The sequence below is a fragment of the Felis catus genome, chromosome C1 (assembly GCF_018350175.1).
Source record: "Felis catus isolate Fca126 chromosome C1, F.catus_Fca126_mat1.0, whole genome shotgun sequence".
NCBI classification, from domain to species: Eukaryota; Metazoa; Chordata; class Mammalia; order Carnivora; family Felidae; genus Felis; species Felis catus.
In genome coordinates, this window is record NC_058375.1 from 212,586,424 (window position 1) to 212,600,198 (window position 13,775).

A 13,775-nucleotide genomic window follows, 5' to 3' on the forward strand; every position below is an offset into this window, starting at 1 on the left:
TTCCTTCCTAGGGTGTCTGCAGAAGACCAGAGCATCGATGACAGACTCATCTACGAGACTGTATTCAAACACTTCAAAAGACACAAGGTGGAGATTTCAAATGCAATAAAAAAGACATTTCCTTTCCTTGAATGCCTCCGTGACCGTGAACTCATCACCAATAAAATGTATGAAGTAAGTGACGTATGTTATGTCACGATATGGTAAACTGGCCCCAAATGAAATTGTATTTTAATACCCTGGACGCAAACATCAAGCACAACTGGCTGACTGAGGAGTCTCCTATGAGTGGGAGGCCTTTCCAAGTATTGTTGTAAGTGTTTCCTATGAGGCAAAAAGTGAAAGGAGAATCAGTCATCACCAGAGGCAGCCCTGCTTCTCACTTAGGGACTGGAGCTCCATGGTGCCCGCTGGACTTGGATCTGAACCAGGAGTTCTCCAGAGATGCGTAATGCCTTGCAGGAATGCATAGAATATAGCATAAACTAAGAATTAAAGGTAATTTTAATGAATTGCTGTGTAACGTAAATGAGTTAATTTAATAGAATAATAATTAACACATTTCAATGGACATCAGTTTGAGTCCTTAGATCTGAAAACATTAAAGCCTACAGGAAACTGGTGTCCTGTTAGGACAAAATGTGGGAATTGATGATTGTTATTCTTTCTCCAGCAGTTTTCAGTTATTAGGGTTCTTTTCCTTTTTTTTCTTTTTCTCTTTTTTTTTTAATGGTACCCCTGGAGTCTTGGAATTTGGGTGAATTTCAGTAGTAGGCATTAATGGAGATACAGAGATGCAAGTCTTCCTTTTTTTAATGTTTCTTTATTGATTTTGAGAGAGTGAGAGAGCAAGCACAAGCGGAGGAGGGGCAAAGAGAGAGGGCGAGAGAGAATCCCAAGCAGGCTTCTCACTGTCAGCACACAGCCTGACTAGGGGCTCGATCTCATGAACCGTGAGATCATGACCTGAGCCAAAATCAAGAGTTGGACACTTAACTGACTGAGCCCCCCAGGTGCCCCAATGCAAGTCTTCTCTTTGCCCTATGAATATGCTTTCTCTACGGCCACGTTCACAAAAGGGGAGAACTGTCACCTGCTTTCCTTGAGCTCTTTAAGGCCAAGTCAGTCCTGGGGAAAAGGCAAGGATTGTGCATGTAACGGGACAGCTGCTCATCATTCCTAAACATGTATTCCTAAAGCATCTGGCCAGGTTCTTAAAGGGCTACATATTATTTAGCTTTGAAACTGTTACTCTTCATAGGTGCTCTCACATCTAATGTAAATGACAGTGAGGAGATCAGTTTTACAAGTGAATATTTTTAAGGAGGAAGGAGTTACATACAAATATGTAGAAATTCTAAAACTTTATATGAGAAGGTACCTATGGAGGGAACCTGGAATACATTACCCATAAAATCACTTTCTGGGGGCTCTTCTGTAACTTGGAAATCTGTATTTATATTTTCTCTATTCAATATTTTTTTTAAGGATTGTCAAGATTCTTGTAGAAACCTGGTCCCTGTACAAAGAGTGGTGTATAACGTTCTAAATGAGCTGGAGAAGACATTTGACCTGCCACTTCTAGAAGCATTGTTCAGCGATGTCAACATGCAAGAATACCCTGATTTAGATCACATTTATAAGAGCTTCGAAAATGGTAATTAGGCTTATTATCTACCTTTTGATGTTTTATATTTTTTCTTTTTTTCTTTTTTTCTTTGGACAGGTGTATATTGAGCCACTACAATTTGCTACATACAGTGCCGGGCAGTGAGGATATAGGAAAACACAAATCATGAGCCTTCTTAAAGCTTATGGTATAATGGCTATGGTACAACACCCACCTGGAGGTCTGCTTAACTAGGCCTTTAGACTCACAGGATAACCAGAGGCAAATGGCATCAGATTGACTTAGAAGGACACATTATAGGAAATACAGCATCCCAACAGGCCAATAGCAGTTGCTCCTCTTCTGTGGGACTCCTTGCAGTGGTCCACACTGCAGTCCACCAAGTTGACTACTACCCAACTCAACTGTCAGCTTAGCTGTGGATAAAGGACCCACCCTGGCTTAGCAGCACCATGCCCATGGGTATCAATATCTCATGTAACAGTGCTGTAGTTGCAAGTTTCAGGGACCTCACAAGGGACAAGGAGAGTTAAAAGAGTCACCACACTGAAGGAAGACCAGAGTGTGCTTTGTAGTGTCCAGATAATCCCTCCCAATCCACATGCACTTTACAGTCATTTTTAACCCTAAACTAGGGCTAAACGAGGGCTTTTTAAAAAAATTTTTTAATGCTTATTTTATTTTTGAGAGAGCTACACAGACTGCAAGTAGGGGAGGGGTAGAGAGAGAGGGAGACACAGAATCCAAAGCAGGCTCCAGGCTCTGAGCTGTCAGCACAGAGCCCGATGTGGGGCTTGAACTCATGAACCGTGAGATCATGACCTGAGCAGAAATCAGATGCTTAACCAACTGAGCCACCCAGGTGCCCCTACACTAGGTTTTAAGTAGGCTGATGTTGGCCTAATAACACAGGAGAGAGGCCACCTTGATTAGGTTTCCAGAGTAACGAGCCAGAAAATTAACCCAAGGTTAAATTTACCCTTAAAGAAGGAGAATTGTTGTTGTTGTTTAATTTTTTTAATATTTATTTATTTTTGAGAGAGAGAGAGAACAGAGGAGGGGTGAAGAGAGAGGAGACACAGAATCGGAAGCAGGCTCCAGGCTCTGAGCTGTCAGCACAGAGCCTGATGCAGGGCTTAAACTCACAAACCGTGATATCACGACCTGAGCCGAAGTTGGACTGTCAACTGACTGAGCTACCCAGGTGTCTTGGAGAATTGGTTTTATTAAGTCTTTCGGGGTGAAACAAACATTATTCAAATAATCACAAAAACAATGCTCTGCCAGATGTTCTACAAAACTAAAGGTTTCTCGATTTTTTTCCTGGGAAAGCATGATTTTTTATTTTATTTTTTAAATGATTTTATTTTCATTTATTTTAAGGCCTGCAAGAGTTAAGAGAATGCTTGTGTGTGTCTATGTATAATTTTTTTACTTGCCTAGAAAACCTTTTATTTCAACAGAGTTTAGTGTCAGTGGAGTTCTCCAAATAAGGGAGAGACACATCATAAGAAGGCTCACATGTCCTGAGGAGGGCTGGCATTATGGGATCAGGCATGGAGTGTCCAAGGGTCCAGCGTGTCTTCAAAACAAAGACAAATTTGATGGGGTGCCTGGGTGACTCAGTCGGTTAAACATCCGACTTCGGCTCAGGTCATGATCTCGCGGTCCGTGAGTTCGAGCCCCGCGTCGGGCTCTGTGCTGACAGCTCAGAGCCTGGAGCCTGTTTCAGATTCTGTGTCTCCCTCTCTCTGACCCTCCCCCATTCATGCTCTGTCTCTCTCTGTCTCAAAAATAAATAAACGTTAAAAAAAATTAAAAAAAAAAAAACAAAGACAAATTTGTCTCAGAGAGTGAGAAGCAGACTGTGGACCTGATTTGTGAGAGATAAGTTTGAAGAAGATTTTCTTCAAAGAAAGTAAAAGTTAAGAAATTAGAAGTTTATTAATAGGCAATAAAGAGATATCAACAGTTTTATAAGCAAGGAAAAAATTAAAAAGCATGTGCTTTGTTGATTTGTGTCACCAGTAACCTTATCTGAGAACAAAATTTCTACAGCAAGTCAGTACAGTTAGAAATGGAATAAAGGAAATTAAATACCTCATCAGAAATTTCAAGTCAATATTACATTTGCAACCAGGATGCCCCGGGCCATGGGAATTAAGGGAATGGCAGTTACCTGTCAACTGCCTGCATCTCAGGGGCTCTGATCCTCTCCGTGGACTGCAGGGACCCCCCCCCCTTCCAGGTTCACTGTCCACATCACACGCGTTAGTCTCCAGGGTTCCCCGAGCTGGGGTGACCCGCACCTACACTCGCTGCTGCCCACCTGTCCCTGCGGAGGTGGCAGTTGTCACCTCCTGGACCCTGTTGTCCCCGGGAGCTGTCGGTCAGCGACCCAAAGCCAAGATTCTGGGGGCTGTGGCCCGAGTGTGGCACTCTCTCCTGCGCCCCAATTCGCACCTTCATCTGGTGCTCAGAGGCCCCTGAGCCCCCATGGGACCCTCCACGCACAGGCCCCCTTCACCTTTCCCTTTGTTCTCTCCTATCTTCCACCTAGTTTTCCCAGGATCCAAGGCCACGTCCTGGGATGACGAAGCACCCGTGGCTCCCACCGTCCAGTGGAACTCACCCCCACTGGCGCTGCCCCAGGAGGAGCTCCCATCATCAGCCCTGAGGCAGCAGGTCCCCTCCTCCCTGGCGCCCCCTCCTCTCTGGACTCCCCACAGACAGCCCTCCCTACCAGGCTTCCTGGTTCATTTCCTTCCTCCCACGTGTGCTGGGTCACCCGCAGGCAGGGGCGCTGGGCTGGTGTCCCAGCCTCCGGAGCCCGGAGCCCACGGGGAAGGTGTCTGAGGTCGTCCTCCAGCACTGCAGTCTGCTCAGTGCTCAGAGCTGCGGAGTGTCCTTTGTTCCCGGGACCTGGGCCCCTGGGAGGTCTGTCTCATTCCTCCTGGTGTCCCCGCTTTGTGCCTTTGGGAAGCCCTCACCCTCCGTACCCCAACCCTCCTCTTGTCTAGCAGCATCTTTAAAGTAGCTGGGCTTTCTCTTTCATACCCAGGGATCTCTCTAGGAGCTTAGCTCATCTCCCAAGGAAATCCCTGTTTCTTCCTTTCAGTTTGAACAGTTCAGAAACACATTTCAGTCTTTTTACTTATTTTGATACATGCATTTCCTGGCCATCCACAAATTCTTTTACAAGGCTAATAGGATCATGATGTTTTCCTTTATCCTTATATTGGAGGAGCTCCTTTCTGTGTGAGAAACATAGATTCTCTTGCTGGGGGTTCTCTTTTCTATCCCAGGGATGATGGGGGAATTTTACAAAGAGGATCAGAGACACTGAGCTTGGGGGATGGGAGCTGGTAACTGTGCAATATTGAGGTATTGTTCCTGGTCTCTGATGGGGATCCCTAATTGCCTCCTCTGTCTCCCTCTCTTCAGCAATCCAAGAAAAACTTAGTTACCAAGAAAGTGATGGAGAAGAGGCGGTGAACAGTCCTAATATCCAACTGAGCCTTGAACAAGGTGATTGTAACCTGATAAATACCGATTCTCATCTGCAAAGAAGAAAAGGAGAAAGGGAACTCAGGCCCGAGTCCTGAGTGGATTTGGGGAATCAGGAAAGAAATGTTAAGGACCAAGGAGAAGGCAAGGAGCGGTATTTGTGTGAGCATCTAACCAGAGGCAAAATCCTGGAGGAGTAGCTATGACAAGAGACTATTGGCCCAATAACCAAGATGAAGGGACAGAAACCCAGTGTGTCAGTAAAACCAGATTTAGGCAGATTAACTACCAGGAAGTAATTGTGATTTAGAAAGGCCCCTATAGGAGAAGATCAGTGTAAAGCTGTGAAGGGCTAAGAACTGGGCCCATGGTCAATATTAAATGATGGCAGATGGGACCAATTTCAATGTGGGGGATGTTGTTCAAGATGCTATTCAGAGAATGCCAGTCACAGAAAAGAGGAAGTGGTACAGAGGTGGAGGGGAGGATGTGGGCACTTTGAGGGAGAGAAGGAAGGGAAATGAAAACAGGGAAGAAAGGGTTAAAAGAATCGAAATAACCATGTTATTTTTTTTTAAAGCTTGTTTATTCATTTTGAGAGAGAAAGTGCACGGGAAGAGGAGGGTGTGGGCAGAGAGAAGAAGAGAGAGAATCCCAAGCAGTCCCTGTGCTATCAGCACAAAGCCCAGCACAGGGCTCGATCTCACAAACAATGATCGTGATCTGAGCCAAAATCAAGAGTCAGACACAACTGACTGAGCCACCCAGGTGCCCCGAAATACCCATGTTACTAACACCTCATTGATTAAACATTTGCTCTGACCGTTGTAGGTTTGTAGCCTGACAGTGCCCAGGCTGCCACTGGAGGTTAGCCTTGTTTATGTACTCATTTTGCAGACCCTGTGGGCAGTTAGCCTGGAATCAGATGAGCAAGGATGAACCCAGGCAGGCATTTTGAACCCAGAGTCTGTGTGTGTGTGTGTATGTGTGTGTGTGTGTGTGTTGATGGAAGTAAAATTCACATAACATAGAATTAACCATTTTATTTTATTTTATTTTATTTAAATTTTTTCTTTTTAATGTTTATTTTTGACAGAGAGAGAGAGAGAGAGAGACAGAGCATGAGCGGGGGAGGGGCAGGGAGAGAGGGAGACACAGAATTGGAAGCAGGCTCCAGGCTCCGAGCTGTCAGCACAGAGCCCGACGCGGGGCTTGAACTCATGAACCTTGAGATCATGACCTGAGCCGAAGTCGGACGTTCAACCGACCGAGCCACCCAGGCACCCCGAGAATTAACCATTTTAAAGTACACAGTTTAGTGATATTTAGTGCGTTCAGAATGTTGTGCAGCTACTACGTTTATCTAGTTCCAACATATTTGGATCACCTTAGAAGGCAGCTCCGTGTCACTCCCTATGCCCCTCTTCCCGAGCCTCTGGCAACCACTAATCCAGTTTCTGTCTCTTTGGATTTACCTCTTCCAGACATTTCATGTAAATGGAATCACACAAACATGGACTTTGTGTCTGGCTTCTTTCACTCAGTGTGATGTTTTCAAGGTTCATCCATGTTGTAGCATGAATCAGTCCTTCATTCCTTTTTATTAGTGGTTAGTATTCCCTTGTATGGCTATATAACATTTTGCTTATTCATTCCTCAGTCAGTGATGGTTGTTTCTACCTTTTGGCTGTGACAGAGTCTGCATTAATAACCCTGTACTGCCATTCCAGTAATCTAATGAAAAAGACAGAAACATGAGACAAAAATTGGGAAATATATGCAGAGAAAGATACAGAAAAAAAAAATACCAAAAATGGGAGAATCAGACCCAGAATCCTCATGAACAGGCCAACGAGATAGACTGAACAGATGTGAAAAGGGAGGGTGTGGAGGGAGAGGAGGTAGGGACAAAGCCCCAGAACTTTGTAAGAACCCAGGTAAGTCTGCTGGTCAAGGCAGCTCTGGAAGCAGAGGTGGCATCACTGTGGCCACGGGAGTCAGGATCAACCATCTCCAGTTACTTAAGTACCTCGTGTAGGACACGCAGTGAGACGGCTTGAACGAGGCCCTCGTAGCCTGGGATGTGGGCGACCCTTGTCCTCCACTCTGCCATCTGGGGTCTGACTACAAGAGTTGTGTGGGATTTGCCAAGCCCACATGGCCTCTGTATTGATACCTGGAGGGGATCTTCACCTCCTACTTTATAAAAAGGGGGATTAGGGAAGAACAGCACAGACCATACTTCAGTTTCTGAAAGAAACTTTCAATTTCTTCCCCTTAGGAACTGGTGAAAACTCATATCGAAGCCTGACCTGGTCGTGCCCACAGTCCTCATCTTACAACGGTCTGTTCCTGTTGACTGTATTCTGTGATCCCTTGCTGTTCTCGTTCCATTCTGGAATGTGCTAGAAGGGTGGGGGCTGCTTCTTTGTATCGCTGATTACCCAGAATGTCCATCTTTCCTTCTGCAATTTCTCCAAGGAAGTCCTGGGGTGTTTGCCCTGGAATTCATTCCTTACCTTCCGCTGCTCTGCTCTGCCCTCTATCTCTGGACACTGTCCCCTGTGGACTTACTTGCCAGCTCCTTTTGTTGCTGGCTTCCCGACATGGGGCACTAACAAGAGATTGGAGAGTAGGAACAAGGGAGAAGTCGGATCTGTCCATAATTCTGGCAACGGCTGCATCTCGCCCATGATACCACTTCCCACCAAGCAGGCCAGCTAGGGGCCAGCTTCTATCCACCCATTGATCCTGGCCTCTGGGCTCACCCTCCGGCCCTCCCACAGCTTACTGTTAAATATTCTTCCGGTTCCTGCATTCTTTTATTTGGACTTCTTAGCTGTTCCTTCAACTGCATAAACCAACCCCCTGGATTAAATTCCCTCTGCTGTAAAAGCTAGAGCGATTTGTATTTTCCTGTTGGGCCCTGATTGATATAGAGGAGAATAAAACATCTATGAATCAAAACATGGTTTAGGTACAACCCCACCTGAAAATGGACTCTTGGAGAACCTCTGTGAAACAGAACAGATAAATGCAAACAGAAAAGATACAACGAGTGACAAAAATGATGCACTAGAAAGCCAAGAAGCAAATAAAGAGTGTGTCCAAGAGTCTGAGCCAGCAGGTAAGACTGATTGCCTGGGTTTGCATGAGCATAGAGAGGCCAAGGAGTCCTTGCTGGTGGTAGAGAATGGAGTCTTGCACAACCCAAGGAAATATCTATTAACAAAGAAGGGGAAACTCATGCAGACATAGAGGGGGCAGTAGTGGAGGCTAATATATTGATGGGAGAGACCTGGAGGAAGAAAAGTTAGGAAGGACTAACAAAGAGACAAAGGATGAAATTCTGCAGTACCTAATCAGGGAAGAGAGACAGAAAGAAAAGTCAAAAGAAGTCAGGGAGAGATTGGCCACAGAATCACTGAAGCACAGACACTTTCATGAGGTGAAGGTGGCAATATATGCAGACAAGCTACAGTAGAAACATGAGAAGAAAAGAGAAGTCAGGTGAGATGCAAAATGGAAATGGGCAGAATAAGGTCCCTCTGTCAGGCCTCAGCTGTGGTCTATTTTATCCTCAGAGTCCTGTGAACAAGCACCTATCCACGTGAATAATGGAGATACAAGAGAAGAGACACCCAGCACATTGCCCTGTGATAAAGAAAGTAATTGTTACTTTTCCTACCAATATTCTAATTCTATCCTTGTTTTTCCATGAGAAAAAAAGCTTTCCTCTTTTCTCTTTCTACCAACCACCTCTCTGGCCCTATCCAAGACCCACAGCCTTGTGCACAGCCTCTGACTACTTTTAAGTAAGCAAGCAGGAAACAGAGCTCAGGTCTTTAATGGAGGGGGTGTCCCTGAAGAGAGGATGTGAGGAGAGAAAATATGAAAAAGTGAACCATGGAACACTGGTGGCAAAGTACATGAACTACATAGGTTTTAGATAAATTGGCATGGAATCCAAACAGTACCACTTTGTGGAGTTGATGAAAAGGAGTAATTTGCAACTTGCTTTTCAGAAGTTGTAGCAGAAGCATGGAAGCCATGCGTGATGCTGCTGGTCAGTTTGTGAGTACGGAAGCCCCAGTGAAGGACTTGTAGGAAAGAAGTGACGGATGGAAGGACTTGGAGCAGGGGACAGTGGCACAGGGGGAGAACTTTGATGATCATTGGAATGCTTGAGATGGGGAAGATGAATAGAAAGAAAAAAATCAGTATAGAAGAGGCACTTTAATAATTAAGAAACAAAGAATAGGAGAAAGTAGAAAATGTAACAGAGAATGGATGAAAAATCAGGTGGAGGACAGCAGGGCCAGTTTTCGGGGGAGGCAGCGAGGCCCTGGGGCACATGTAAAGAAAATCTTACTCTTGGTTTCTTGTGCCCTCACAACCTCCCCTGCCCCATCCTAGACACTGCTGGGCCCTGGGAGACAGTGATAAAAAATTGTTGAGAAAAAGAGCATCATAGAGAAATATACAGAAGGAAATGAATACCAGTAAATAGAGAAAATGGGAGGAGGCATAGAGAGAACTATGTAGAGGATGAGCTAAGGGACCATAAATGAAAAACTGGTGAAGAGTGGACCAACTGATGACACAGAAGACAAATCAAGACATTGTCCAATTTGAAGAGTCAGTCACTGGAATGAAAGCACAAAGGGCCCTTTCTAAGACCGTTGAGAAGGGTAAGGTGTCTGCCATGACCAAAATGGCCTTCTAACCCCCTCAGATAAAAATAAGCATCTACCCAGGCATTTCATTTCTCCATGGCTTCAGTCATCATCTGTGATCTATGGATTCCTACACACACATCTCCAGTCTGGACCTGCTGTCTAGATTCGTCCCTTCAAGTGCCTAAATTTTTGTATTCAAAGATCTGAAAGCTCTCTCTATTTGGAGGCTGTATCAGTTATCTACTGCTGTGTAACAAACAATCCCCAAATTCAGTGGATTAAAACAACTGACTTTATTTGCCACTTCTGTCAATTCCAACTTTAAAATATGTCCAACTTGCTCATTTCTCTCCATCTCCAGGATGCTCACTCTAATCCAGATTCCTATCACTTCTCACTTCAAACAGAGGAACTCTCCTGCTGGCCTCCTCCCTGTCTTGCTCCCCTCATATCTATTCTCCACACTTCAGCTCAATGGGCATATCAAAAATGCAAACCAGTTCATATGTCTTTCCTATTTAAACCCAGTGCCTTCTTGTGGCCCTCAGCATGAGGTCAACACAGCTTGGTATGGAGTATTGAAGGATACTTCCCATGCAGTTGCATATTCCCCCCTCATCCTCCCTTCCACCAAGTTCCCACCACACCAAATTCCATTTCTTTACTTGAATTTTCCTAGATCTCTCAATTATATCTCTGCCTTTACACATGCTTTTGGAAAATAGTTTGGTATACTCTTTCAAAGTTGAAAATACACATAGCCTGTGACTCAGCAATTGCATTCCTCAACAGAAACCAACAGAAATGCACATTGTTCAAAAAAAACTAAAAGAAATGCATATAAGGTCAGTACTATTCATAATAACTAAAATCTTGAAATGGCACAAATTCATTTTTATGGTTTTATTTTTAATGGGTTATTTCTACAATGGAATACTATACAGCAGTGAAAAAGCAAAGTGAATACAGATGACTACCACACATATAATGCTGAGAAAGGGATGTGAATTGATCACCCTGCCCCATGACAGAAAGACAGAGAAATAGCAAATGAGAGAGAAAAGGCATGATTCTATTTATACAAACTTGTGTATATTTTGGAACTGACAAAAATTAATTATCAGTGGAATTACTAATCAAAGTGGTGATTAATTTGAATTACATGATGGAGACAATGAGTGGAAGCCATCACTAAAAGGCTTCCATGGTATTAGTAATCTTTTATTTCTGGACCTGAGTGATAGTTACCCAGATATGCTCACTTTGTGGTGATTCAAAATTTATGATTTGCTTATTTTTATCTATGTACATTATACAGAAAATATAATTTTAATTTTTAACTTGTTTATGTTTACTTATTTTATAGAGAGAGTGTGTGAGCAGGGAGGGGTAGAGAGAGAGAGAGGGAGAGAGAGAAGCCCCAGCTGACAGCACAGAGCCTGATTCAGGGCTTGAACTCATGAACCGTGAGATCATGCCCTGAGCTGAAATCAAGAATCAGATGCTTAACTGACTGAGCCACCCAGGTATCCCAATATACTTCTTATTTTTAAAAGAGCAAAAAGTAACTCATAAAAGGATGGGAAGAGAAAATAAAAACAAAAAACCTCCAAAGCCCAGAATCCAGACAGGCACAGAGGAAGGGACACAGTTAAGCAGCAGGAAGGGAGAGGGGTGGGGGGTGAAGCTTCATCCCTGCAGTGGATTTACAGGGAGAAGGACTTATCAATAGGAGTAAAGCATGTTTACTCCCTTTGGGGGAGACAAATGAAAATTCTTCATTTATTACAATTTGATCCAGGAGTAGAGCTACCAGGCCATGGGATCCAAATAAATTCCTGTTCTGTATATCTGGTGGATATAAAGAAGGAAAAGCCATTTTTTAACTTGACAGTTGATCAGCAAGCCCAAGCGAAGACCAACTGTAACCAGGCCTCTGACATAATAGGTAAGTATGACTGTACGAGTGTGTAATGTGAGTCACCGGTTCCAGGCAAGGGGCTGGGGCATGTCAGCAGGGTCCATCGAGGCAGTCCGGGTGGCCTTGGATGGAGGCAAGGGGTGAGGAACCAGTTAGGCAGTGAGCTCTGCAGGAGAAAATCCCAGTAATTGGAAAAATACCAAAAGACAGAAAGGTTAGGTTTAAGTATTAATGTACAGGAGACTATTTCTAAATGAAAAGAAGAAAGTATGGGGGTAGATGTGGAAGAAAAGGGAAAAAAAAGTCAGAGAGCCAAGATATTCATGAGAGGAGATGGAAGACAAAGAGAGGTGTAAAGAGATACCATTGCCAGAAAGAGAGGCCTAAGTAAGAGAAATGGTCAGAGCCAAGAGGAGAGTCAAGAAATAAATTGAGAAAAAAAGATAGAGGTAGCATAAGGACAGGCGTAGGAGGTCTCAGGACAGCGGGGAAAGAAGAGTGTTGGCAGGATGAGCAAAGCCACCCTCCGTGCATGGATTCCGTCACCTTTGGTTTAGGAACCTGGAGCAGCCCACAAGTCATACGCATGCAAGCACAGACCAGGGTGCCTTACGTTAACTTAGCTTCCAGGTCTTTCTAGTGCTCTTTTACAGTGTGGCCTGCTCTGTGGGCTCATTGGCCCCACCTGCAACTAAAGGGTTTTGCTCCTCTGTGCAGTGATCAGCAGCGACTCTGCAGAATCCAGTGATGGAGACGAGCCCCCAGAAGCCTCCACGTCAGCACTGGAAAATGGACCTGGTAAGACAGTGGGAAAGCAGGCTTTGGCTGCAAGAATCTGAATTAAGAGCTACAGTTTGATGCATCTTACCCTGTGCCTATTCTGTATGATAGATTCAGTTTATCCTGGAATCCCATTCTCTGCATTTATTTCACTTGACCTTTTTGGGAAATGAAGGGAGATAAGAAATCATAAAAGAAATATATATATATTTATAGAAGATGAGGCCTATTGCCTGATAGGTCCTTTTTATCAATACATGCATCCATGTATGGATTATATAGTAGAAAGAGGTTTCCAAAATGATGAGTTTGTTTTTCAAAGTAGCTAGTTTCTATGCTTATAAAGCGTTGGAATTATACAGTGATTTCTACAGGGAACAGAAGGCTAAATATTCCTTTATTAGAAGGTCATATCGTCTTCTGATCACAAATTGTGTCAAAAGACAACTCATCCAGCTATCTAGTGTTAGCAGAAAAAAGATTCAGATTAAGTACTCTGAAACCCAAGTATCGTTTTTGAGAGTTCTTCAGCAATTCATGGCATATATGGTGATTTTTCAAAGGACTTTTGCAAATAATACCTTACTTTTTAATTCACAACAATCTTAAGGGGTAAGGAGACTAAACACTGTTACCCTTGTTTTCTAGAGAAAACGCAATCGTATCAAGGTCTTCTACAAAGTATCATGGCAAATTAATGGGACTGACAAGACTAGCATCCTGGATTCTGCATTTTTGTTTTGTAACACAGAGCTAAAAACAATTATCAAAATGTGTTTCCTCAATTCCAGGGTAGCAGGAGCTGTCCTAAGATTTGGAGCTCTTTAGTGCACAAATTGGTGATTCATTTTCTCTTTCTACTTTCTAGACTCATAGGATATTAGAAACATGCCTATTTGGGGGAAACATACTTGGGAAAATATGTAAGAACAAATAAAAATGTTACCTGGTCTTGATGTTACGAACGAACCATAACTAAATGATATGTTTGTTCTCATTGCTCACTATATCCGTCAAAGTAAAATGTGAATTTGCTTCAAATTTTAAAGAGTGCACATTTTAGCTTTGGTCTTAGGGTTAGCAAACTGTTCTAAAAGGCAACCCCAAAATATGTCTATGATATGGACACAGAGCTTACTTCTCAGCCTTGCCAACTTGCATCATGGCACCAGGTTGGCAAGGAGTAGAGGAAGCTTGCTATTGTCAACACAAGATTTCCAAGGGTTCCCTGTGTGAGAAACAGCAGAGATAGGAAGTG

The 13,775-nt window shown here is 43.6% G+C and overlaps 1 protein-coding gene across 4 annotated transcripts in view; it reads left to right on the plus strand.

Annotated features, from left to right (window-relative positions):
- SP100 (SP100 nuclear antigen) overlaps positions 1 to 13,775 on the plus strand; it is a 99,538-nt gene that overhangs the window by 41,583 nt on the left and 44,180 nt on the right. For all 4 annotated transcript variants that reach the window (XM_006935670.4, XM_006935668.4, XM_023259792.2 and 1 more), the window contains exons 2-9: positions 12 to 174; positions 1,489 to 1,657; positions 5,075 to 5,158; positions 7,419 to 7,481; positions 8,115 to 8,264; positions 8,722 to 8,805; positions 11,618 to 11,764; positions 12,455 to 12,535. In XM_006935670.4, coding sequence (XP_006935732.2) covers positions 12 to 174; positions 1,489 to 1,657; positions 5,075 to 5,158; positions 7,419 to 7,481; positions 8,115 to 8,264; positions 8,722 to 8,805; positions 11,618 to 11,764; positions 12,455 to 12,535 — 941 coding nt within the window. The remainder of the gene's footprint in view (positions 1 to 11; positions 175 to 1,488; positions 1,658 to 5,074; positions 5,159 to 7,418; positions 7,482 to 8,114; positions 8,265 to 8,721; positions 8,806 to 11,617; positions 11,765 to 12,454; positions 12,536 to 13,775) is intronic.